The sequence below is a fragment of the Penaeus vannamei genome, chromosome 41 (genome assembly GCF_042767895.1).
Source record: "Penaeus vannamei isolate JL-2024 chromosome 41, ASM4276789v1, whole genome shotgun sequence".
NCBI classification, from domain to species: Eukaryota; Metazoa; Arthropoda; class Malacostraca; order Decapoda; family Penaeidae; genus Penaeus; species Penaeus vannamei.
In genome coordinates this window covers 6400295-6427247 of record NC_091589.1, presented here as the reverse complement: position 1 = coordinate 6427247, position 26953 = coordinate 6400295, and the positions used below count along the sequence as shown (strand labels likewise).

Genomic DNA, 26953 nt, shown 5'->3' with positions numbered 1-26953 from the left:
AGGGAGAACGCAGGCGCAAAGAATCTCAAAATATTCCAAGGCTAAAGATAGAAATCGATGAAATATAGTGATCATTATAGTATCTCAGATACTTTTTCGGATAATATATTCTTTGCTGAAATATCTGATAATCCAAGTGCTTGTTAGTCGTATGATGAAAAAAATAATCTCAATTTCAACAGAAATGGGAATATTTGGAATATCTTATCCATTTTGAAATTATGATGAGCATACCTTTTTTCAGAATGATTTTTCTGTCGCTGAATCAGACTGATATTTACATCAAAATTACACGTTGAAATTATATAATTAAAAATTATCCAATGAATTGATTTTACAACAATATTTAATTTAATGTTTCTAACTTATTTAAAACAATATACAGCAACTTTAGAATTTAGTCAGAGAAAATGGTGTTTAAAAAAAAATTGTCTTCAAATATAGAAGATAATTTAGAAAACTAGTCTTCATATCAGTGTAATGCTTTCTATTATGACGTTTAATCAGACAGTTTTAAGAGAAATCAGAATGCTTTTTAGTCTGTACTAAAACCGCATTTAAAAAAATATATTTTCCCGGCGAAGTTCATGCATACAGCATAATATCAATGGATGTTCTTTATTTTATTGTTTATTTCCTTGGCTTCAAATCAAGGAGAAATAAAGCAAAAAACAATCATATAATAGACATACACAAGTACAAAAACACACGTTTGTAGTTTGTTTATTACGAGCCGTAAAGAGAGGGAATAAAACCCTATTTGACAGGATTCTGGATTCGTTTGTCACGAGGCTGTTACGTCACGCACGGGGAATGTAAGGCAATCCTAGGACCCGCCTGTGAAGCGCGAGGGTCGGGAGCCTTGACGCGGGCCAGCTGGGAGAAACACGGGAGAAGTTGACAGTTTGGTGAAAGGAAAAGTATGAAGAGGTAATTGGTCAGTGATAATTAAAACGTTTCTGTGTTTGTTTTTCTCGCGGTGTTTGTGTGTATGTCTGTGTGTATATGTGTGTGTGTGCATATACATATATATATATATATATGTATATATATATATATATATATATATATATATATATATATATATATATATATATATATGAATACATATACACATATACAGAGAGAGAGAGAGGGGGCGGGGGAAATATGTATATGTATATATATGTGTGTGTGTTTGTATTTATGAATATCCATATGTATATATATATATATATATATATATATATATATATATATATATGTGTGTGTGTGTGTGTGTGTGTGTGTGTGTGTGTGTGTGTGTGTGTGTGTGTGTGTGTATAATCATAAACATATATTCATATATATACATACATAAATATGAATACACACACACACACACACACACACACACACACACACACACATATATATATATATGTATGTATATATATATATATATATATATATATATATATATATATATATATATATGTATATATATACATATATGTTTATATATGTATTCATATGTTTATATGTATATATATATATATATATATGTGTGTGTGTGTGTGTGTGTGTGTGTGTGTGTGTGTGTGTGTGTTCATATATTTACATATATATGTCTGTGTACATATGTGTGTGATATATATATATATATGTGTGTGTGTGTGTGTGTGTGTGTGTGTGTGTGTGTGTGTGTGTGTTCTTACCTAGTTGTTCTTACCTAGTTGTTTGAATACGGGAGAAGAGCTATGCTCAGGTGGTCCCGTCTGCTATATTTAAATTATCGTATAACTTTTTAAATTGATGCACAGTTTTGCCACACACTACTTGATTGGGGAGACTGTTCCACGATTTAATAATTCTGTTTGGGAAACTATATTTTTTGGCATCTTTATCACCTCTTTTTACTTTCAACTTTTTGTTGTGTCCTCTCGATCTTCTTGTGTTCAAGATCAAAAAGTCATCCTTATCTATCTTCACTCTTCCTGTAATGCAGTTGAAAAGCATAATCATGTCCCCCCTTTTCCTTCTTTCTTCCAAGGTAGTAAGTCCTAATTTTTATAGTCTGTCTTCGTAGCTCAGATCTCTTAGGGTAGGTGCCCATCTTGTCGCCGCTCTTTGGACTCTTTCCAGTTTGTCAATATTTTTTTAAAGTGTGGACTCCATACCACTGCACCGTACTCAAGACCTGGTCTTATGATTGCTTTAATAATCTTCTTTACCGTATCTTCATCCACATACACGAATGTGTGCGTGCGTGCGTTTGTGTGTGTGTGTGTATATACATATGTGTGTGTGTATATATGTATATATATATATATATATATATATATATATATATATATAGAGAGAGAGAGAGAGAGAGAGAGAGAGAGAGAGAGAGAGAGAGAGAGAGAGAGAGAGAGGCAGATTTACAGTCTTATATCAGTAGATCGATGTATGACTAGAGAGATAGCTGAACAGATAAACGGATAAACAGATGTGCTTACTGATTAATAGATTCCTATTTGGCTATCTGACACCACACCTTTCTGTTAACTTTCAGGTAAACAAAAAAATGTATAAGAACGATAGTAAAGAACGGAAATTCGTCCAAAGGATATTCCTTGTCCTCTCGGCGATTAGACCCAATGCATTTCAAGGGCCCGATAATCACCCCCTCAGGCCATGGGAGAAAGGCCTAAGGCGGAGCCAACGCACGAACGAACGCACTGTCGCACATATAAGGGGAAGCGTCAACCGCCAGTCATCATTCGCTCTCCAGCCATGTCTCTCAAGGTACGAAATCCTCCTGTGAAAGGAATTTCAGAATTCTGTGTTTACGACAGTGAATCATTCGGTTAAATTATCACAAAGCAATTTATTTGGATTTACAATATACACATATATCGAGGATTCTCTTATGCATCAGTCTTCCTAACCGTTTCTCTAGTTGGTCAGAAACTATTCTGCCACTTCTTCTTATACAACTCTGTCCTCAGGTCGCCGTCCTCGCCTGCGTGGCTGTCGTCGCTCTGTGCGACAAGGCCCCCGCCCATGCCCCCCTTCCCCTCGTCTACACCCCAAGACCTTACCACGCCCCCGAACCCGCCTACCACGCCCCCGAGCCTGCCTACCACGCCCCTGAACCCGCTTATCACGCCCGTGCACACTACGAACCAGAATACCCCGATGTAAGTATTTTTATATTCAATAATCAACGAAAAGAATCATTTAAAGAAAGTGATCAAGTCTATCATGGACTATTTCTTACAATGCTTTTATGTATTCACTTCTACAAGTATGCTCCAAACCATGGATACATATTGTGAGACTTTTTCATCAAACTTACACCTTCTCAGGTCCCCCCGAAGTACAACTACAACTACGGCGTCGCCGACGGCTACTCCGGCGCCAACTTCGGCCACTCGGAGTCCCGCGACGGCTACAAGACCGAGGGCAGCTACTCCGTCGACCTCCCCGACGGCCGCAAGCAGACCGTCAAGTACGTGGACAACGGCGACGGTCTCGTAGCTGAGGTCAGCTACGAGGGCGAGGCTCAGTACCCCGAGCACACCCCCGCCTACAAGCCCTCTCCCCCCGCCTACGCCCCTCCTCCTGCCACATATGCTTAAGAGAGATTCATTTAAGAATATATGCCAGGATATATTCAGCAAATCATATTCATTTTCTCATACATGAAATAAAGACCATATTTTCTTATAAATCGACTTTTTTTCTGGAAGTTTGGATACCTGACTTTAGTACAGAAAAAAATTATATTCTCTTTAAGTCGCCATAGATTCGTAAATAACACTTATAACATAGTAATAAGAACGCATAACATATCTTACATCACTGATGTACAAGGAATGACAAGAAAAAGAGAAAGAAAGTTTATATAAGAGAGAGTGTACATAAGAGAGAAAGAAAGAAAAATCACCCTTTGAAATAAACACTTATACATACACGACCCTCACTGACCAGGTCTCCTACCCCTGATGCTCCAGCTATACCCAGAGTGACCAATACTAAACCAACCATACCACACGAGCCACTAAAAGGAACATGTAACTAGAATCTAACCAGCTCCATGGACATGGCTCATCTACTCATGCTAGAGTAAGGATAGCGAGGTTTTACACACTCCCCGTAGGCACTCGCTGGAAACTGATTTAGAAGTCCAAATCCTAAGTACGCACACACATACTTATCCGGAAGAAATTTAGGTATAAGGTCCCCCTTCTGGGTGTGATGTGTGAGGATGAGGAACCTTCACTCAAGCCACCCTGGGGGATAACACGTGGGAGCAGCTGACAGTCTGAGGAGCAGAGGAATGCGATAAGGTAACTGGTCGCAGGCTGTTTAATTTTTTTTTTTTTTTTTTTTTGCATTGTTTTTTCTTATCATAATTTCTTATATTGATAGATAAATAGATAGATGCTTATAAATGGTGATAGGTCCAGGCACATTTTTATCTATATACAATCGTCACTTACTATTTCTATTACTGTTACTGATGCATTGAGAGTGTGATAATTTCGCTTTGATAAAGGAGTATGATAAACACATTTTTCTCCATATTCAGCTATTGAATGAATCAAAAGACCGGACTGGTTGGTAAGGGGGAAGAGGGGGGAGTCACCAGTTATGAAGATCATAGTCAAATATATAACTGTACATAGCCAGTGTGTGCACATATATGCTAATATGCAAATACATATACTTATATTCATATATATTTCATATATATGTATATATAGATGCATATATATATGTATGTATGTATATACTTATGTGTGTGCGTGTTTGTGGCGTGCGTGTGTGTATATATATATATATATATATATATATATATATATGTGTGTGTGTGTGTGTGTGTGTGTGTGTGTGTGTGTGTGTGTGTGTGTGTGTGTGTGTGTGTGCGCGCGCGTGTACGTGTATGTATATACATGTATATGTGTGTGTGTGTGTATATATATTCATACATACATATGTATATAGATAACAACGGACAAACACATATATGTATGTATAACATACATGTTTATAGACACGCACACATACATATAGATGTGTAGATGTATATACATACATACAGTACATATATATATTTGTATATTACATATATATGCGCACACACATATGTATACATACATACGTGTATATATATATATATATATATATATATATATATATATATATATATATATATATATATATATATATATATGTATGTATGTATATATATATATATGTATATATATATATAAAGAGAGAGAGGGAGAGATCATTTCATTTATGTAGCTACTAATGCTTAATTTTCTATCGATTTACATATAAAGGAATATATATTCATATACCGACAATTGCCCAATTAAAGAATATATCATACTAACAATATCATAAACTCTACAGAGAATGTTCATTGTCCTCTCGGCGATTAGACCCAATGCATCTCAAGGGCCCGATAATCACCCCCTCAGGCCATGGGAGAAAGGCCTAAGGCGGAGCCAACGCACGAACGAACGCACTGTCGCACATATAAGGGGAAGCGTCAACCGCCAGTCATCATTCGCTCTCCAGCCATGTCTCTCAAGGTACGAAATCCTCCTGTGAAAGGAATTTCAGAATTCTGTGTTTACGACAGTGAATCATTCGGTTAAATTACCACAAAGCAATTCATTTGGACTTAGAATATACACATATATGGAGGATTCTTTTATGCATCAATCTTCCTAACCGTTTCTCTAGTTGGTCAGAAACTATTCTGTCATTTCTTCATATACAACTCTGTCCTCAGGTCGTCGTCCTCGCCTGCGTGGCTGCCGTCGCTCTGTGCGACAAGACCCCCGTCCATGCCCCCCTTCCCCTCGTCTACACCCCAAGACCTTACCACGCCCCCGAACCCGCCTACCACGCCCCCGAACCCGCTTACCACGCCCCTGAACCCACTTATCACGCCCGTGCACATTACGAACCAGAATACCCCGATGTAAGTATTTTTATAATCAATAATCAACGAAAAGAATAATTTAAAGAAAGTGATCACGTCTATCATGAACTATTTCTTACAATGCTTTTATGTATTCACTTCTGTAAGTATGCTCCAAACCATAGATACATATTGTGAGACTTTTTCATCAAACTTACACCTTTTCAGGTCCCCCCGAAGTACAACTACAACTACGGCGTCGCCGACGGCTACTCCGGCGCCAACTTCGGCCACTCGGAGTCCCGCGACGGCTACAAGACCGAGGGCAGCTACTCCGTCGACCTCCCCGACGGCCGCAAGCAGACCGTCAAGTACGTGGACAACGGCGACGGTCTCGTAGCTGAGGTCAGCTACGAGGGCGAGGCTCAGTACCCCGAGCACACCCCCGCCTACAAGCCCGCTCCCCCCGCCTACGCCCCTCCTCCTGCCACATATGCCTAAGAGAGATTCATTTAAGAATATATGCCAAGGATATATTCAGCAATTCATATTCATTTTCTCATACATGAAATAAAGACCATATTTTCTTATAAATCGACTTTTTTCTGGAAGTTTGGACACCTGATTTTAGTACAGAAAAAAAAATGATATTCTCTTTAATTCGCCATAGAGTCGTAGATAACACTCATAACATAGTAATAAGAACGCATAACATATCTTACATCACTGATGGACAAGGAATGACAAGAAAAAGAGAGATATACCCCTTTTCTGTAACGTGGAAAATAGATCATATAGGCAGTGTACATAAGAGAGAGAAAAGAAAAAAATCACCCTTTGAAATAAACACTTATACATACACGACCCTCCCTTACCTGGACTCCTACCCCTGACGCTCCAGCTATGCCCAGAGTGACCAGTACTAAATCAACCATACCACACGAGCCACTAAAAGGAACATGCAACTAGAATCTAACCAGCTCCATAGACATGGCCTATCTACTCATGCTAGAGTAACGATAGCGAGGTTTTACACACTCCCCTTAGGCACTCGCTGGAAACTGATTTGGAAGTTCAAATCCTAAGTACGCACACACATACTTATCGGTCAGAAGTTTGGGTATGAAGAGCCACTTCTGTGTGTGATGTGTGAGGATGAGGAACCTTCACTCAAGCCACCCTGGGGGAAAACACGTGGGAGCAGCTGATAGTCTGAGGAGCAGAGGAATGCGATAAGGTAACTGGTCGCAGGCTGTTCAAAAAGTTTTTATTTATTCATTTCCTCTTGTCGTAAATGATATTCATAGATAGATGCTTATATGTTTTTTATTTATCATATACAATTGTCACATCATTTCTATTACTGTTACTGATGCATTGAGAGTGTGATAATTTCGCTTTGATAAAGTGGTATGATAAACACATTTTCTCTCCATATTCAGCTATTAAACGAATCAAAAGACTGGACTGGTTGGTAAGGGGGAAGGAGAGGGCGTCACCAGTTATGAAGATCATAGTCAAATATATAACTGCACATAGCCAGTGTGTGTGCACATATATGCAAATATGCAAATACACACACACACACACACACACACATACACACACACACAATATGTATACACACACACACACACACACACACACACACACACACACACACATATATATATATATATATATATATATATATATATATATATATATATATATATATATATATATTCATATATATTTCATATATATGTATATATAGATGCATATATATATGTATGTATGTATATACATATGTGTGTGCGTGTCTGTGGCGTGTGTGTGCATATATATATATATATATATATATATATATATATATATATATATATATATATATATATATGTATGTATGTATGTATACATATATATGTATGTATATATGTGTGTGTGTGTGTGTGCATGTACGTGTATGTATATACATGTATATGTGTGTGTGTATGTATATATTCATACGTACATATGTATATAGATAATAACGCACAAACACATATATGCATGTATAACATACATACATGTTTATAGATACACACACATACATATGGATGTGTAGATTTATATATATGTATATACATACATACAGTACATATATATACATTTATATATCTATTACATATATATGCGCGCACACTTATGTATACATACATACGCGCACACACACACACACACACACACACACACACACACACACACACACACACACACACACATATATATATATATATATATATATATATATATATATATATATATATATATATTTATGTGTGTGTGTGTGTGTGTGTGTGTGTACATATATATAAATGTATGTATATATATATAAAGAGAGAGATAGAGGGAGAGATCATTTCATTTATGTAGCTACTAATGCTTAATTTTCTATCGATCTACATATAAAGGAATATATATTCATATACCGACAATTGCCCAATTAAAGAATATATCATAATAACAGTATCAAAAACTCTACAGAGAATGTTCATTGTCCTCTCGGCGATTAGACCCAATGCATTTCAAGGGCATGATAATCACCCCCTCAGGCCATGGGAGAAAGGCCTAAGGCGGAGCCAACGCACGAACGAACACACTGTCGCACATATAAGGGAAAGCGTCAACCGCCAGTCATCATTCGCTCTCCAGCCATGTCTCTCAAGGTACGAAATCCTCCTGTGAAAAGTATTTCAGATTTCTGAGTTTACAGAAATGAGTAATTCGGTTACATTATCACAACATGATTTGTTTTGATTTAGAATATATATGTGTGTGTGTGTGTGGAGCTGAGTACGGTGTATGCACCATTCCACTGATCCACAGTCCAGATCCACATGTGCTTGTCCGAACGATAGATTCTTAAATCATCTGTCTTCCTATCTGTTTCTCTAGTTGGTCAGCATCCATTCTTCTATTCATATACTTCTGTCCTCAGGTCGTCGTCCTCGCCTGCGTGGCTGTCGTCGCTCTTTGCGACAAAGTCCCAATTCTCATCCCACATCCCCCCGTCTACGTCCATAAACCTTACCACGCCCCCGAACCCGCTTATCACGCCCCTGCTCACTACGAACCCGAATACCCTGATGTAAGTATCTGTGCAACCAATAAGCAATGAGACCTAATGGAAAATAGATAACCATTCATTCATCTCGTATGTCTTTATCAAATTTCTTCTCTAGATATAGACGCTATAATTATTCCATAAACATATAAAATACCTTGAATACATATTATCATATACTATTCGTTCATATTCTATCCATTCAGGTCCCACCCAAGTACAACTACAACTACGGCGTCGCCGACGGCTACTCCGGCGCCAACTTCGGCCACTCGGAGTCCCGCGACGGCTACAAGACCGAGGGCAGCTACTCCGTCGACCTCCCCGACGGCCGCAAGCAGACCGTCAAGTACGTGGACAACGGCGACGGTCTTGTAGCAGAGGTCAGCTACGAGGGCGAGGCTCAGTACCCCGAGCACACCCCCGCCTACAAGCCCGCTCCCCCCGCCTATGCTTAAGAGAGGATGATATAAAGGAATATATATCATGGACATATATTCGACGAATTATATTTTCCCATGAAATAAAGATCTTATTTTTTTCTATAAATCTGATTTTTTTTCACTCATTTTACTCACATCTGACGTAATTGAACTGAAAACTGAAATAGAAAAACGTTAAATAAACTAATTAAAATTCACTAAATACGTTCTGAATGATTGCATAATGTGATCCATAGCAAAGAAATATATATGTGAATGAAGAAGACAGCGCTCCATACTATATTTCATTGATAGAAGTTAACCGATTTTCACAGAATGCTGTGAAATTGTTTCTATATTTTCACTGTGATTATATGTACCGTTGGTGTACAGAAAACTATTTTTTCCCATTTTAGAATCAGAATAAGCATATTTGTCTTTTGGTGAGTGTTTTAACAATGATTATAAATCCTAGAACATCTAGCGACAGGCATATAGAGATCAGGAAAATTATTTTAAAATTAAAACATCTCATCTCATTTTCAAATAATTCTATTTTTTACAAAATTATCCTATTAGATTGTAATTTCTATAGCATTATATTACATTAAAGCATCTAAAGCAAGGCAATTGACTCAGTTTTTCCATTCTGGAATACAAGAACATAAACATCTAAAACAACATAAAGTTACAGAATCTACTCGTAGAGAATGTTGTGTATCAGATAAAATAAGACTAGCGCCTGAAATTATTATAAACAAGATAGGTGCCTTAATTCTTATACTATGGAACACACCAAAGGCCATGGACTTTAAAGCAGTAAACAAAACCATTATATCTGGAACCTAATCAAACTGGCATAGAGTTACACAGGGTTTACTCCCAGGGAACCTGTATATCAGGTAGAACAGAGAATACCAATGGAATACAACACAATAGAAGAAACAAGAACAAGGATTTCAAAACAGTGAACAAAACTATTATATCTTGAAACAAATCAAAATGGCATGTTGTTTCATAAGCTTTACTCAGTGAGAAGAGTCTTTTTTAGATATATCATTTACCTCCAAGTCTAACACGTTGCATTTGCAAAGATGTGCTCTTTATATCAATTATTTTCCTTTATTGACAAACGTTCAAATAAAGTCAGCATTAGATAGTATCAAAGGATATCAGATAAATATAGTATGTTCTGGAATGGCTTTACTTAGTACACCAATAAGCAGGAAATTGTTCTCTTTTGTTAAACTTGATTTTGTTTGAAGGCGATTTTTCCTTTGTATGACGTACGTGTTTCATTGTTCTGAAGCATAATATTAACGTTTATCATTTTTATTTATCAGTTAAAGGTACTTTCTCTCGTCACTCACAGAAAATGAAGAAGGAAAAAAGCATGAAATTGGCATATGTATACCAAAAGAAAAACGCACATGCGTGTGTATATAGATATATATAAGCATCACACATATATAACTTTGTATATATAGATACATACACATAAAAATTTATATATGTATATATATATGTATGTATATATATATATATATATATATATATATATATATATATATATAAGTATATATATATATATATATATATATATATATATATATATATACAACACACACCTATTTCTTTTTATATATATATATATATATATATATATATATATATATATATATATATAACACACCTATTTGTATATATATATATATATATATATATATATATATAACACACCTATTTGTATATATATATATATATATATATATATATATATATATATATATATATATATATATATATATATAACACACCTATTTGTATATATATGTATATATATATATATATACATATATATATGTATGCATGTATGTATGTGTATGGGTGTGTTTTATATGTATATGCACACACACACATCCATGCGTGAATGCGTGTACTGTATGTACAGATACATTTAAATGCAGATATACACATACGAGGTGTCGGAGTGAGAGACCTTCACACGCCCACACCGAGAGAAAAACGCGAGAGAAGTTGACAGTCTGAGAAAAGGAAAAGTGAGAAGAGATAATTGGTCACAGGATTACTATAAGAGCACTCTGTATACTTGTCTTTTTCTCGCCATATATATATATATATATATATATATATATATATATATATATATATATATATATATACATATTGATAGATAGATGGACTGATTGATCGGTAGAACGAAATGGATTAATAGGTAGATAGGTTAATGGAGACAAACATATATATAGCTAGATAGAAAGGTAGATAAACACAGATGCTTATTTAGAAACTGAATCTTCGTCTTTGATAAATAAAGCAATGTTCAGTTACATTCACAATTTTCACTGAAAACAACATTTATCATAATGGCTATAAAAAAAATCTTTTAACAGAAGATATTCGCACCGCTAAAGATTAGTAAATGCATTTCAGGGACTCGAAAATCACCCCCTCAGGCTGCGAGAGGAAGGCCTAAGGCAGAACCAACGCACGGACGAACGCACACTCTCGTATATATAAGGGGAAGTGTCAACCACCATTTATCATTCACTCTCCAGCCATGTCTCTCAAGGTACGAAATCCTCTTCTATAGCGAAATTCAGACTTTTAATCTACGAAGAAATTACGAAGTGTAGGGTTTACAGCAGTGAATATTTAGCTTAAATTGGCACAACGCGATCTATTTGAGTTCAAAAATGTTGTTCATTTTGTTTATATAATGACTCCTGACAACAGTGTTCATACTTTCTCCTGATTTTGGATAATCTTCGTCCATGGATCTGAATTCGGTCAAAACTTTGCAAATACCTGTTGATAAACAAACGTATAGAGATGTATTGATATAGATATATTATAATTATATCATTATATATTATATAAATGATATACATATAAACACTATTTGGCGATGTAGAACTGGTCGCAACATGTCTCCCTTTCTGTTTTTGCGCCTGGTTCAATATGCTGTTTTATTCACATTTGAAATTCTATCCGAAGGTCGCCGTCCTCGCCTGCGTGGCTGTCGTCGCTCTGTGCGACAAGGCCCCAGTCCACAAGCCCCTTATCCCCGTCTACACCCCAAGACCTTACCACGCCCCCGAACCCGCCTACCACGCCCCCGAACCTGCCTACCACGCTCCGAAACACTACGAACCCGAATACCCTGATGTAAGTATTTGTGCAATCACAGAAGGCTTTTTGACAACCATTAATGGCCTTGTTACTAAGACCAAGTCCGTCATTATAAAGTTTCTTCCCCAATTGTCCAGGCTACAGCCACGATGATGGTCCCACAAAAGACATGAATACTTACTGAGAAACATTTCTCACTGACTTTCCTTCTCTCCAGGTCCCACCCAAGTACAACTACAACTACGGCGTCGCCGACGGCTACTCCGGCGCCAACTTCGGCCACTCGGAGTCCCGCGACGGCTACAAGACCGAGGGCAGCTACACCGTGGACCTCCCCGACGGCCGCAAGCAGACCGTCAAATACGTGGACAACGGCGACGGTCTTGTAGCTGAGGTCAGCTACGAGGGCGAGGCTCAGTACCCCGAGCACACCCCCGCCTACAAGCCCGCTCCCCCCGCCTATGCCCCCCCTACCCCCACCTATGCTTAAGAGAGGATGATATATAGGAATATATATATGAGACATATATTCGACGAATTATATTTTCTCATATGAAATAAAGATTTTATTTTCTATAAATCTGAATTTTTTACTCAATTTACTCACATTTGACGTAATTGAACTGAAAACTGAAATAGAAAAACGTCAAATAAGCTAATTAAAATTCACTAAATACGTTCTGAATGATTGCATAATGTGATCCATAGCAAAGAAATATATATGTGAATGAAGAAGACAGCGCTCCATACTATATTTCATTGATAGAAGTTAACCGATTTTCACAGAATGCTGTGAAATTGTTTTTATATTTTCACTGTGATTATATGTACCGTTGGAGTACAGAAAACTCATTTTTTCCATTTTAATATCAGAATGGGCATATTTGCCTTTTGGTGAGTGTTTTTACAATGATTATAAATCCTAGAACATCTAGCGACAGGATTTTATTATTATTATTTTTATTAAACCATCTCATCTCATTTTGAAATAATTCTATCATTTTTTACAAAATTATCCTATTAGATTGTAATTTCTATAGCATTAGATTACACTAAAGCACCTAAAACAAGACAATTGCTCTCTGGAATACAAGAACATAAATATCTAAAACAGCATAAAGTTACAGAGTTTACTCGTAGAGAATACTGTATATCAGATAAAATAAGACCATCACCTGAAATTCTTAAAAACAAGATAGGTGCTTCAATTCTTGCACTATGGAACACACCAAATAGCATGGACTTTAAAGCAGTAAACAAAACCATTATATCTGGAACCTAATCAAACTGGCATAGAGTTACACAGGGTTTACTCCCAGGGAACCTGTATATCAGGTAGAACAGAGAATACCAATGGAATACAACACAATAGAAGAAACAAGAACAAGGATTTCAAAACAGTGAACAGAACCATTATATCTTGAACCGAATCCAAATGGCATATTGTTTCATAAGCTTTACTCAGTGAGAAGAGTCTATTTTAGATATATCATTTACCTCCAAGTCTAACACGTTGCATTTGCAAAATTGTGCTCTTCATATCAATTATTTTCCTTTATTGATAAACGTTCAAATAAAGTCAGCATTAGATAGTATCAAAGGATATCAGATAAATATAGTATGTTCTGGAATGGTTTTACTTAGTACATCAATAAGCAGGAAATTGTTCTCTTTTGTTAAACTTGATTTTGTTTGAAGGCGATTTTTCCTTTGTATGACGTACGTGTTTCATTGTTCTGAAGCATAACATTAACGTTTATCATTTTTATCTATCAGTTAAAGGTACTTTCTCTCGTCACTCACAGAAAATGAAGAAGGAAAGAAGCATGAAATTGGCATTTGTATACAAAAAAAAAAAAAAAAACGCACACGCGTGTGTATATAGATATATATATAAGCATCACACACATATAACTTTGTATATATAGATACATACACACATAAAGATACATATATATACATTTATATATGTATATGCATATGCATATATGCGTATGTATATATATATATATATATATATATATATATATATATATATATATATATATATATATATATATATATATGTTTCTCTGTGTGTGTATGCCTTTGTGTGCGTATGATATACAACGCACACCTCTTTCTATATATATATATATATATATATATATATATATATATATATATATATATATATATATATATATATATATGCATGTGTATGGGTGTGTTTTATATGTATATGCACACACACATCCATGCGTGAATGCGTGTACTGTATGTACAGATACATTTAAATGCAGATATACACATACGAGGTGTCGGAGTGAGAGGCCCTCACACGCCCACCCCGAGAGAAATACGCGAGAGAAGTTGACAGTCTGAGAAAAGGAAAAGTGAGAAGAGATAATTGGTCACAGGATTACTATAAGAGCACTCTGTATACTTGCCGTTTTCTCGCCATATATATATATATATATATATATATATATATATATATATATATATATATATATATATATATATATATATATTTATATATATACATATTGATAGATAGATGGACTGATTGATCGGTAGAACGAGATGGATGGATAGGTAGATAGGTTAATGGAGACAGATATATAGCTAGAAAGAATGATAAATAAACAAAGATGCTTATTTAGAAACTGAATCTTCGTCTTTGATAAATAAAGAAATGTGCAGTTACATTCACAATTTTCACTGAAAACAACATTTATCATAATGACTATAAAAATCTTTTAACAGAAGATATTCGCACCACTAAAGATTAGTAAATGCATTTCAGGGACTCGAAAATCACCCCCTCAGGCTGTGCGAGGAAGGCCTAAGGCAGAACCAACGCACGGACGAACGCACACTCTCGCATATATAAGAGGAAGCGTCAACCACCATTTATCATTCACTCTCCAGCCATGTCTCTCAAGGTACGAAATCCTCTTCTATAGCGAAATTCAGACTTTTAATCGAAGAAATTACGAAGTGTAGGGTTTATAGCAGTGAATATTTAGCTTAAATTGGCACAACGCGATCTATTTGAGTTCAAAAATGTTCATTTTGTTTAGATAATGACAGTACTGAGAACAGTGCTCATACTTGTTCCTTATGTGTTTAGATAATCTTCGTCCATGGATCTGAATTCGGTCAAACCTTTTTCAAATACCTATTGATAAACAAATGTATAGAAAGGTATTGTTGTAGATATATTATAATTATATGATTATGTATTATATAAATTATATACATATACACTTTTTGGCGATGGAGAACTGGTCGTAACATGTCTCCCTTTCCGTTTCTGCGCCTGGTTCAATATGCTGTTTTATTCACATATGAAATTCTATCCGCAGGTCGCCGTCCTCGCCTGCGTGGCTGTCGTCGCTCTGTGCGACAAGGCCCCAGTCCACAAGCCCCTTATCCCCGTTTACACCCCAAGACCTTACCACGCCCCCGAACCCGCATACCACGCCCCCGAACCCGCATACCACGCCCCCGCACACTACGAGCCCGAATACCCTGATGTAAGTATTTGTGTAATCACAGAAGGCTTTTTGACAACCATTAATGGCCTTGTTACTAAGACCAAGTCCGTCACTACAAAAGCTTCTTCCCCAATTGTCCAGGCTACAGCCACGATGATGGTCCCACAAAAGAGCATTAATACTTACTGAGAAACATTTCTCACTGACTTTCCATCTCTCCAGGTCCCACCCAAGTACAACTACAACTACGGCGTCGCCGACGGCTACTCCGGCGCCAACTTCGGCCACTCGGAGTCCCGCGACGGCTACAAGACCGAGGGCAGCTACACCGTCGACCTCCCCGACGGCCGCAAGCAGACCGTCAAGTACGTGGACAACGGCGACGGTCTCGTAGCTGAGGTCAGCTACGAGGGCGAGGCTCAGTACCCCGAGCACACCCCCGCCTACAAGCCCGCTCCCCCCGCCTACGCCCCTCCTCCTCCTGCCTACGCTTAAGAAAGGATGACATTAAGGAATATATGAAACATATATTCGACGAATTATACTTTCTTATATATGAAATAAAGATCTTATTTTTATATAAATCTGAATTTTTTACTCTTACTTTACAAGAAAATTTTATCCAATACAGTCTGAATATAAGACTGAAATGAAGAACTTCAGAGTAACTGAATAACATTTACCAAATACGTTCTGACTGTTATTATGTAATGGGATCCATAGCAAAGAATATATTTGTGTGACTGAAGAAGACGTCGCTCCCCAAACCCTATATTTCATAGATATAAGTTTCACCGATTTTCACAAAATCATGTGAAATTACTTCTTTATTTTCACTGTGATTATATATACCGTTGGTATAAAAAATAAATAAATAAATAAATAAATAATAAATAAAATTTAAAAAGACTCAAATTTTCTTCTTGAAATCAGAATGAGCATATTATAAAGTGTGATATCGCATATTATAACCAAAGAATTCCAGCAAAATTTACAGTATCATTTTATTATATTCCAATTTCTCTAACATTACATAAGACAGATCTGAACATTTGGTTGCAGATCATTTCTCAATATCACATCCAAAGCAAGATAATTGTCACAACTACACCACAGAATACAACACAGATTTTTAAAATAGTAAGTTTATTACTGCATCTTGTCTAATGAAAATAGTATATAATTACATAGAGTTTGCTCATAGAGAAAACTGTATCAGATAAAACAGATCATCTGAAAACATTCAAAGCAAGATAATTTATCAACTTTTGCACAATGGAATGCAACAAAATTATTAATTCTAAAACGGAAAAGAAAACCACTGTATCTTGAACCTCATTGAAAACTGCGTAAAGCTACGTAAGGTTTAATCAGTGAGAATAACCTTTATTAGATTAATCCTTTATCTCCAAGTCTAACATGCATTTGCAAAACTGTGTTCTTTGTATCAGTTATTTTTCTCTATGACAAACGTTCAGATAAAGTCACCATTAGATAGTATAAAGGTATATATATATATATATATATATATATATATATATATATATATATATATATATATATATATATATATATATATATATAGTATTTTCGGGAAAGTTTTACCCAGTACATCAGTGACAAGGAAATTGTTTTCTTTTGATAAACTTGATTTTGTTTGAAAGCGATTTTTTTTTTTTTTCCTTTGACGGACGTGTTTCGTCGTTTGGAAGCATAATATTATCGCATCTGATTTATTTGTGATTTATTAGGTAGAAATTCTTTACCTCATCACTAAAAAATAATAATAATAATAATAAATAATAATAAAATGAAGCTAAGAATAAACATCCTAATGATGTATATGAATATGTGTACATAAACATCACACGTACACACACACATACACACACACACACACACACACACACACACACACACACACACACACACACACACATATATATATATATATATATATATATATATATATATATATATATATGTGTGTGTGTGTGTGTGTGTGTGTGTGTGTGTGTGTGTGTGTGTGTGTGTGTGTGTGTGTGTCTATATATACGTGTGTGTGTGTGTGTGTGTGTGTGTGCATGCATATATATATATATATATATATATATATATATATATATATATATATATATATATATATATATATATATATATATATATATATATATATATCATATATATCCGTTGTGTGTATCTATCTATATATATTTGTGTGTGTGTATGTCGGCTTCAGTGAATAATTGCACATCCGTATGCGAATGCGTAAAATGTAAATACTGATACAGAGTAGCAGATATACACACACGAGACGTGCGGGGGGGGGGGGGGGGGTCATCCACACGGCCCACCCCGAGAGAAAACACGTGGGAGAAGTTAGCAGTTTGATAAACAGAGAAGTGGGAATAACTGGTCACAGGATTAGTCTAAGAGCGTTCTGTATACATGACGCTTTCTCGCCCTACACAAATACACATACATATACATGTATATGTAGAGATAGAGTGATTGATAGGTAAAAAGAGATGGATATAAAAATAGATAGGCTGATGGAGACACAGATATATACTTAGATAGAATGGTAAATAGATAGACAACAGATACTTATTTTTAAAAATTATTCTTTGTCATTAATAACTTATATGTTCAATTACGTTCATAAAATTACCCGAAAACAACATATGAGATACGAATATAGAATTAAAAATCTTTCTCCAAATAACCATTGCCTCACTGAAAATTAGTAAATGCATTTCAGAGACTCGAAAATCACCCCCTCAGGCTGTGCGAGGAAGGCCTAAGGCAGAACCAACGCACGGACGAACGCACACTCTCGCATATATAAGAGGAAGCGTCAACCACCATTTATCACTCACTCTCCAGCCATGTCTCTCAAGGTACGAAATCCTCTTCTATAGCGAAATTCAGACTTTTAATCTACGAAGAAATTACGAAGTGTAGGGTTTACAGCAATGAATATTTAGCTTAAATTGGCACAACGCGATCTATTTGAGTTCAGAAATGTTCATTTTGTTTAGATAATGACAGTACTGAGAACAATGCTCATGCTTGTTCCTTCTGGTGTTAGGATAATCTTCGTCCATGGATCTGAATTCGGTCAAACCTTTTCAAATACCTGTTGATAAACAAATGTATATAAATGTATTGTTGTAGATATATTATAATTATATGATTATGTATCATATAAATTATATACGTATAAACACTATGTGGTGATGGAGAACTGGTCGCAACATGTTTCTGTTTCTGCGCCTGGTTCAATATGCTGTTTTATTCACATTTGAAATTCTGTCCACAGGTCGCCGTCCTCGCCTGCGTGGCTGTCGTCGCTCTGTGCGACAAGGCCCCAATCCACAAGCCCCTTATCCCCGTCTACACCCCAAGACCTTACCACGCCCCCGAACCCGCCTACCACGCCCCCGAACCCGCCTACCACGCTCCCGAACCTGCCTACCACGCCCCCGCACACTACGAGCCCGAATACCCTGATGTAAGTATTTATGCAAACACTAAAGGCTTTTTGACAACCATTAATGGCCTTGTTACTAAGACCAAGTCCGTCATTATAAAGTTTCTTCCCCGATTGTCCAGGCTACAGCCACGACGATAGTCCCACAAAAGAGCATGAATACTTACTGAGAAACATTTCTCACTGACTTTCCATCTCTCCAGGTCCCACCCAAGTACAACTACAATTACGGCGTCGCCGACGGCTACTCCGGCGCCAACTTCGGCCACTCGGAGTCCCGCGACGGCTACAAGACCGAGGGCAGCTACTCCGTCGACCTCCCCGACGGCCGCAAGCAGACCGTCAAGTACGTGGACAACGGCGACGGTCTCGTAGCTGAGGTCAGCTACGAGGGCGAGGCTCACTACCCCGAGCACACCCCTGCCTACAAGCCCGCTCCCCCCGCCTACGCCCCTCCTCCTCCTGCCTACGCTTAAGAAATGATGATATTAAGGAATATATGAGACATATATTCGACAAATTATAATTTCTTATATATGAAATAAAAATCTTATTTTTGTATAAATCTGAATTTTTTACTCATACTTTACAAGAAAATTTTATCCAATACAGTCTGAATTTAAGATTGAAATGAAGAACTTCAGAGTAACTGAATAACATTTACCAAATACGTTCTGACTGTTATTATGTAATGGGATCCATAGGAAAAAATATATGTGTGATTGAAGACATCGCTTCCAAACCCTATATTTCATATATATAAATTTAACCGATTTTCACAGAATGCTGTGAAATTCCGTTTTTTTTTTTTTTTTTAATGTGATTATATTTACCGTTGGTGTATAAAACTAATTTTTTCATCTTGAAATCAGAATGAGCATATTATAAAGTGTGATATCGCATATTATAACCAAAGAATTCCAGCAAAATTTACAGTACCATGTTATTAGATTCTAATTTCTCTAATATTACATAAGACAGATCTGAACATTTGGTTGCAGATCATTTCTCAATATCACATCCAAAGAAAGATCATTGTCACAATTACACCACAGAATACAACATAGATTTTTAAAATAGTAAATTTATTACTGCATCTTGTCTAATGAAAATAGTATATAATTACATAGAGTTTGCTCATAGAGAAAACTGTATCAGATAAAACAGATCATCTGAAAACATTCAAAGTAAGATAATTTATCAACTTTTTCACTATGGAATGCAACAAAATTATTCATTCTAAAACGGAAAAGAAAAACACTGTATCTTGAACCTCATTGAAAAATGCGTAAAACTAAGTAAGGTTTAATCAGTGAGAATAACCTTTATTAGATTAATCCTTTATCTCCAAGTCTAACATGCATTTGCAAAACTGTGTTCTTTGTATCAGTTATTTTTCTCTATGACAAACGTTCAGATAAAGTCAGCATTAGATAGTATCAAGGAATATATATATATATATATATATATATATATATATATATATATATATATATATATATATATATATATATATATAATATATATATATATATTGTATTTTCGGGAATGTTTTACCCAGTACATCAGTGACCAGGAAATTGTTTTCTTTTGTTAAACTTGATTTTGTTTCAAAGCTATTTTTTTTCCTTTGACGGACGTGTTTCATCGTCTGGAAGCATAATATAAATATCCTAATGATGTATATGAATATGTGTACATAAACATCACACGTACACACACACACACACACACACACACACACATATATATATATATATATATATATATATATATATATATATATATATATATATATATATATATATATGCATATATATACGTATACATATAATATATATATATATATATATATATATATATATATATATATATATATATATATATATATATATATATATGCCTATATATACGCGTGTGTGTGTGTGTGTACATATATATATATATATATATATATATATATATATATATATATATATATATATATATATATATATATATATATATATATATATACATATATATATATACATACATACATATATATATATATATATACATATATATATACATACATACATATATATATATATATATATATATATATATATATATATATCCGTTTGTGTGTATGTGTATCCATCTATGTATATATATGTGTGTGTGTGTGTCGGCTTCGGTGAGTAATTGCACATCCGTAAGCGAATGCGTAAAATGTAAATAGTGATACAGAGCAACAGATATACACACACGAGGCGCGGGGGGGGGGGGAGGCATCCACACGGCCCACCCCGAGAGAAAACACGTGGGAGAAGTTAGCAGTTTGATAAACAGAGAAGTGGGAATAACTGGTCACAGGATTAGTCTAAGAGCGTTCTGTATACATGACGCTTTCTCGACCTACACACACACACATACATATACATGTATATATAGATAGATAGATAGAGTGATTGATAGGTAAATATAAATGGATATAAAGATAGATAGGCTGCTGGAGACACAGATACATATATACCTAGATAGAATGGTAAATAGATAGACACACAGATACTTATTTAAAAAACGATTCTTTGTCATTAATAAGTTACATGTTCAATTACGTTCATAAAATTACCCGAAAACAACATATGAGATACGAATATAAAATTAAGTCTTTCTTCAAATAATCATTGCCTCACTGAAAATTAGTAAATGCATTTCAGGGACTCGAAAATCACCCCCTCAGGCTGTGCGAGGAAGGCCTAAGGCAGAACCAACGCACGGACGAACGCACACTCTCGCATATATAAGAGGAAGTGTCAACCACCATTTATCATTCGCTCTCCAGCCATGTCTCTCAAGGTACGAAATGCTCTTACATAGCGAAATTCAGACATTTAATCTACGAAGAAATTACGAAGTGTAGGGTTTATAGCAGTGAATATTTAGCTTAAATTGGCACAACGCGGTCTATTTGAGTTTAGAAGTGTTCATTTCGTTTAGATAATGACAATACTAACAACAGTGCTCATACTTTTTCTTTTTTGTGTTAGGATAATCTTCGTCCATGGATCTGAATTCGGTCAAAACTTTGCAAATACCTATTAATAAACAAATGTATAGAGATGTATTGATATAGATATATCATAATTTTATTATACATTATATGAATGATATACATATAAACACTATATGGCGATGGAGAACTGGTCGAACATGTCTCCCTTTCTGTTTTTGCACCTGGTTCAATATGCTGTTTTATTCACATTTGAAATTCTATCCGCAGGTCGCCGTCCTCGCCTGCGTGGCTGTCGTCGCTCTGTGCGACAAGGCCCCAGTCCACAAGCCCCTTATCCCCGTCTACACCCCAAGACCTTATCACGCCCCCGAACCCGCCTACCACGCCCCCGAACCCGCCTACCACGCCCCCGAACCCGCCTACCACGCCCCCGAACCCGCATACCACGCTCCCGAACCCGCATACCACGCCCCCGAGCCCACATACCACGCTCCGAAACACTACGAGCCCGAATACCCTGATGTAAGTATTTGTGCAATCGTAGAAGGCTTTTTGACAACCTTTAATGGCCTTGTTACTAAGACCAAGTCCGTCACTACCAAAGCTTCTTTCCCAATTGTCCAGGCTACAGCTACGATGATGGTCCCACAAAAAGGCATGAATACTTACTGAGAAACATTTCTCACTGACTTTCCATCTCTCCAGGTCCCACCCAAGTACAACTACAACTACGGCGTCGCCGACGGCTACTCCGGCGCCAACTTCGGCCACTCGGAGTCCCGCGACGGCTACAAGACCGAGGGCAGCTACACCGTCGACTTCCCCGACGGCCGCAAGCAGACCGTCAAGTACGTGGACAACGGCGACGGTCTCGTAGCTGAGGTCAGCTACGAGGGCGAGGCTCACTACCCCGAGCACACCCCCGCCTACAAGCCCGCTCCCCCCGCCTACGCCCCTCCTTCCCCCACCTATGCTTAAGAGAGGATGATATAAAGGAATATATATCAGGGACATATATTCGTCGAATTATATTTTCTCATATGAAATAAAGATCTTATTTTTCTATAAATCTGAATTTTTTTACTCATTTTACTCACATTTGACGTAATTGAACTGAAAACTGAAATAGAAAATCGTCAAATAAACTAATTAAAATTCATTAAATACGCCCTGAATGATTGCATAATGTGATCCATAGCAAAGAATTATATATGTGAATGAAGAAGACAGCGCTCCACACTCTATATTTCAGTGATATAAGTTAACCGATTTTCACAGAATGCTGTGAAATTGCTTCTATATTTTCCCAGATTTTATGTACCGTTGGTGTAAAGATTTTTTTTTCTTTTTTTTTCTTTTCTTTTCTTTCTTTTTTTTTTTTTTTTGAATCAGAATGGGCATATTTGTCTTTTGGTGAGTGTTTTTACAATGATTATAAATCCTAGAACATTTAGCGACAGACATAGATATATCAGGAAAATTATTTTAAGATCAAACCATCTCATCTCATTTTCAAATAATTCTATCATTTCTTACAAAATTATCCTATTGAATTATCATTTCTATGGCATTAGAATACACTAAAGCATCTAAAGCAAGGTAACTGACTCAGTTGACATCTAAAACAGCATAAAGTTACAGAATCTACTCGTAGAGAATGTTGTGTATCAGATAAAATAAGACTAGCGCCTGAAATTATTAAAAACAAGAGAGGTGCCTTAATTCTTACACTATGGAACACACCAAATAGCATGGACTTTAAAGCAGTAAACAAAACCATTATATCTGTAACCTAAATAAACTGGCATAGAGTTACACAGGGTTTACTCCTAGGGAACCTGTATATCAGGTAGAACAGAGAATACCAATGGAATACAACACAATAGAAGAAACAAGAACAAGGATTTTAAAGCAGTGAACAGAACCATTATATCTTGAACCGAATCAAAATGGCATATTGTTTCATAAGCTTTACTCAGTGAGAAGAGTCTATTTTACATATATCATTTACCTCTAAGTCGAAGACGTTGCATTTGCAAAATTGTGTTCTTTATATCAATTATTTTCCTTTATTGACAAAGGTTCAAATAAAGTCAACATTAGATAGTATCAAAGGATATCAGATAAATATAGTATGTTCTGGAATGGCTTTACTTAGTACATCAATAAGCAGGAAATTGTTCTCTTTTCTTAAACTTGATTTTGTTTGAAGGCGATTTTTCCTTTGTATGACGTACGTGTTTCATTGTTCTGAAGCATAATATTAACGTTTATCATTTTTATTTATCAGTTAAAGGTACTTTCTCTCGTCACTCATAGAAAATGAAGAAGGAAAGAAGCATGAAATTGGCATTTGTATACAAAAAAAAAAAAACGCACACGCGTGTGTATATAGATATATATAAGCATCACACACATATAACTTTGTATATATAGATACATACACATAAAAATACATATATATACATTTATATATGTATATGTATATGTATATATGTGTATGTGTATATACATATATATATATATATATATATATATATATATATATATATATATATATATATATATATATATATATATATATATATGTTTCTGTGTGTGTGTATGTCTTTGTGTGCGTATGATATAAAACGCACACCTCTTTCTATATATATATATATATATATATATATATATATATATATATATATATATATATATATATATATATATATATATATATATATACATATATATACATATATATATATATATACATATATATATATATATATATATATATATATATATATATATATATATATATATATATATATATATATATGCATGTGTATGGGTGTGTTTTATATGTATATGCACACACACACATCCATGCGTGAATGCGTGTAATGTATGTACAGATACATGTAAATGCAGATATACACATACGAGGTGTCGGAGTGAGAGGCCTTCACACGCCCACACCGAGAGAAAAACGCGAGAGAAGTTGACAGTCTGAGAAAAGGAAAAGTGAGAAGAGATAATTGGTCACAGGATTACTATAAGAGCACTCTGTATACTTGTCTTTTTCTCGCCATATATATATATATATATATATATATATATATATATATATATATATATATATATATATATATATATTTATATATATACATATTGATAGATAGATGGACTGATTGATCGGTAGAACGAAATGGATGGATAGGTAGATAGTTTGATGGAGACAGATATATAGCTAGAAAGAATGGTAAATAAACACAGATGCTTATTTAGAAACTGAATCTTCGTCTTTGATAAATAAAGAAATGTGCAATTACATTCACAATTTTCACTGAAAACAACATTTATCATAATGACTATAAAAAATATTTTAACAGAAGATATTCGCGTCGCTAAAGATTAGTAAATGCATTTCAGGGATTCGAAAATCACCCCCTCAGGCTGTGCGAGGAAGGCCTAAGGCAGAACCAACGCACGGACGAACGCACACTCTCGCATATATAAGAGTAAGTGTCAACCACCATTTATCATTCGCTCTCCAGCCATGGCTCTCAAGGTACGAAAGCCTCTTCTATAGCGAAATTCAGACTTTTAGTCGAAGAAATTACGAAGTGTAGGGATTATAGCAGCGAATATTTAGCTTAAATTGGCACAACGCGATCTATTTGAGTTCAGAAATGTTAATTTTGTTTAGATAATGACAGTACTGAGAACAGTGTTCGTACTTTCTCCTTCTTGTGTTATTGGATAATCTTCGTCCATGGATCTGAATTCGGTCAAACCTTTTTCAAATACCTATTGATAAACAAATGTATAGAAATGTATTGTTGTAGATATATTATAATTATATGATTATGTATTATATAAATTATATACATATAAACACTATTTGGTGATGGAGAACTGGTCGCAACATGTCTCCCTTTCAGTTCCTGCGCCTGGTTCAATATGCTGTTTTATCCACATTTGAAATTCTATCCACAGGTCGCCGTCCTCGCCTGCGTGGCCGTCGTCGCTCTGTGCGACAAGGCCCCAATCCACAAGCCCCTTATCCCCGTCTACACCCCAAGACCTTACCACGCCCCCGAACCCGCCTACCACGCCCCCGAACCCGCCTACCACGCCCCCGAACCCGCCTACCACGCCCCCGAACCCGCCTACCACGCCCCCGAACCCGCCTACCACGCCCCCGCACACTACGAGCCCGAATATCCTGATGTAAGTATTTTTGCAATCATAGAAGGCTTTTTGACAACCATTAATGGCCTTGTTGCTAAGACCAAGTCCGTCACTACAAAAGCTTCTTCCCCAATTGTCCAGGCGACAGCCACGATGATAGTCCCACAACAGACATGAATACTTACTGAGAAACATTTCTCACTGACTTTCCTTCTCTTCAGGTCCCACCCAAGTACAACTACAACTACGGCGTC

General features: G+C 35.8%; 8 protein-coding genes across 8 annotated transcripts in view; all 8 read left to right on the top strand.

Annotated features, from left to right (window-relative positions):
- The first annotated feature begins 2736 nt into the window (after positions 1-2736).
- On the top strand, positions 2737-3676 carry LOC138860466 (merozoite surface protein CMZ-8-like). Its single transcript, XM_070118038.1, has 3 exons — positions 2737-2797; positions 2903-3143; positions 3312-3676. The coding sequence occupies exons 1-3, from the start codon at positions 2737-2739 to the stop codon at positions 3481-3483; spliced, it is 474 nt and encodes a 157-aa protein (XP_069974139.1). The 3' UTR covers positions 3484-3676.
- A 2087-nt stretch (positions 3677-5763) lies between these two features.
- On the top strand, positions 5764-6478 carry LOC138860553 (uncharacterized). Its single transcript, XM_070118164.1, has 2 exons — positions 5764-5944; positions 6113-6478. Exons 1-2 carry the CDS (start codon positions 5808-5810, stop codon positions 6282-6284), a joined length of 309 nt encoding a protein of 102 aa, XP_069974265.1. The 5' UTR covers positions 5764-5807; the 3' UTR covers positions 6285-6478.
- A 2077-nt stretch (positions 6479-8555) lies between these two features.
- LOC138860423 (larval cuticle protein A2B-like) lies at positions 8556-9480 on the top strand. The gene is made up of 3 exons (XM_070117951.1): positions 8556-8571; positions 8844-8993; positions 9176-9480. Exons 1-3 carry the CDS (start codon positions 8560-8562, stop codon positions 9425-9427), a joined length of 414 nt encoding a protein of 137 aa, XP_069974052.1. The 5' UTR covers positions 8556-8559; the 3' UTR covers positions 9428-9480.
- A 2480-nt stretch (positions 9481-11960) lies between these two features.
- On the top strand, positions 11961-13071 carry LOC138860429 (larval cuticle protein A2B-like). The gene is made up of 3 exons (XM_070117961.1): positions 11961-11984; positions 12410-12580; positions 12762-13071. Exons 1-3 carry the CDS (start codon positions 11973-11975, stop codon positions 13032-13034), a joined length of 456 nt encoding a protein of 151 aa, XP_069974062.1. The 5' UTR covers positions 11961-11972; the 3' UTR covers positions 13035-13071.
- Positions 13072-15459: 2388 nt separating this feature from the next.
- LOC138859162 (cuticle protein 7-like) lies at positions 15460-16535 on the top strand. Its single transcript, XM_070118037.1, has 3 exons — positions 15460-15471; positions 15895-16065; positions 16249-16535. The coding sequence occupies exons 1-3, from the start codon at positions 15460-15462 to the stop codon at positions 16519-16521; spliced, it is 456 nt and encodes a 151-aa protein (XP_069974138.1). The 3' UTR covers positions 16522-16535.
- A 2379-nt stretch (positions 16536-18914) lies between these two features.
- LOC138860465 (cuticle protein 8-like) lies at positions 18915-20136 on the top strand. The gene is made up of 4 exons (XM_070118036.1): positions 18915-18926; positions 19349-19540; positions 19723-19819; positions 20132-20136. The coding sequence occupies exons 1-4, from the start codon at positions 18915-18917 to the stop codon at positions 20134-20136; spliced, it is 306 nt and encodes a 101-aa protein (XP_069974137.1).
- Positions 20137-22347: 2211 nt separating this feature from the next.
- On the top strand, positions 22348-23564 carry LOC138860562 (cuticle protein 7-like). The gene is made up of 3 exons (XM_070118225.1): positions 22348-22363; positions 22788-23042; positions 23226-23564. Exons 1-3 carry the CDS (start codon positions 22352-22354, stop codon positions 23496-23498), a joined length of 540 nt encoding a protein of 179 aa, XP_069974326.1. The 5' UTR covers positions 22348-22351; the 3' UTR covers positions 23499-23564.
- A 2500-nt stretch (positions 23565-26064) lies between these two features.
- LOC138860464 (cuticle protein 21-like) overlaps positions 26065-26953 on the top strand; it is a 1207-nt gene continuing 318 nt past the window's right edge. Inside the window, exons 1-3 of the mRNA XM_070118035.1 lie at positions 26065-26076; positions 26505-26738; positions 26921-26953. The exon at positions 26921-26953 is cut by the window's right edge and continues 318 nt beyond it. Of these exons, the coding sequence (XP_069974136.1) occupies positions 26065-26076; positions 26505-26738; positions 26921-26953 (279 nt within the window). The remainder of the gene's footprint in view (positions 26077-26504; positions 26739-26920) is intronic.

Coding starts and splice junctions, on each gene's coding strand:
- LOC138860562 (XM_070118225.1), top strand. Junction 23,043..23,225: donor ACGAGCCCGAATACCCTGAT/GTAAGTATTTGT, acceptor CCATCTCTCCAG/GTCCCACCCAAGTACAACTA.
- LOC138860465 (XM_070118036.1), top strand. Junction 19,541..19,722: donor ACGAGCCCGAATACCCTGAT/GTAAGTATTTAT, acceptor CCATCTCTCCAG/GTCCCACCCAAGTACAACTA.
- LOC138860429 (XM_070117961.1), top strand. Junction 12,581..12,761: donor ACGAACCCGAATACCCTGAT/GTAAGTATTTGT, acceptor CCTTCTCTCCAG/GTCCCACCCAAGTACAACTA.
- LOC138860466 (XM_070118038.1), top strand. CDS start 2,737: ATGTCTCTCAAGGTACGAAATCCTCCTGTGAAAGGAATTTCAGAATTC. Junction 2,798..2,902: donor AGAATTCTGTGTTTACGACA/GTGAATCATTCG, acceptor CCGTTTCTCTAG/TTGGTCAGAAACTATTCTGC. Junction 3,144..3,311: donor ACGAACCAGAATACCCCGAT/GTAAGTATTTTT, acceptor ACACCTTCTCAG/GTCCCCCCGAAGTACAACTA.
- LOC138859162 (XM_070118037.1), top strand. Junction 16,066..16,248: donor ACGAGCCCGAATACCCTGAT/GTAAGTATTTGT, acceptor CCATCTCTCCAG/GTCCCACCCAAGTACAACTA.
- LOC138860423 (XM_070117951.1), top strand. Junction 8,994..9,175: donor ACGAACCCGAATACCCTGAT/GTAAGTATCTGT, acceptor CTATCCATTCAG/GTCCCACCCAAGTACAACTA.
- LOC138860553 (XM_070118164.1), top strand. CDS start 5,808: ATGCCCCCCTTCCCCTCGTCTACACCCCAAGACCTTACCACGCCCCCG. Junction 5,945..6,112: donor ACGAACCAGAATACCCCGAT/GTAAGTATTTTT, acceptor ACACCTTTTCAG/GTCCCCCCGAAGTACAACTA.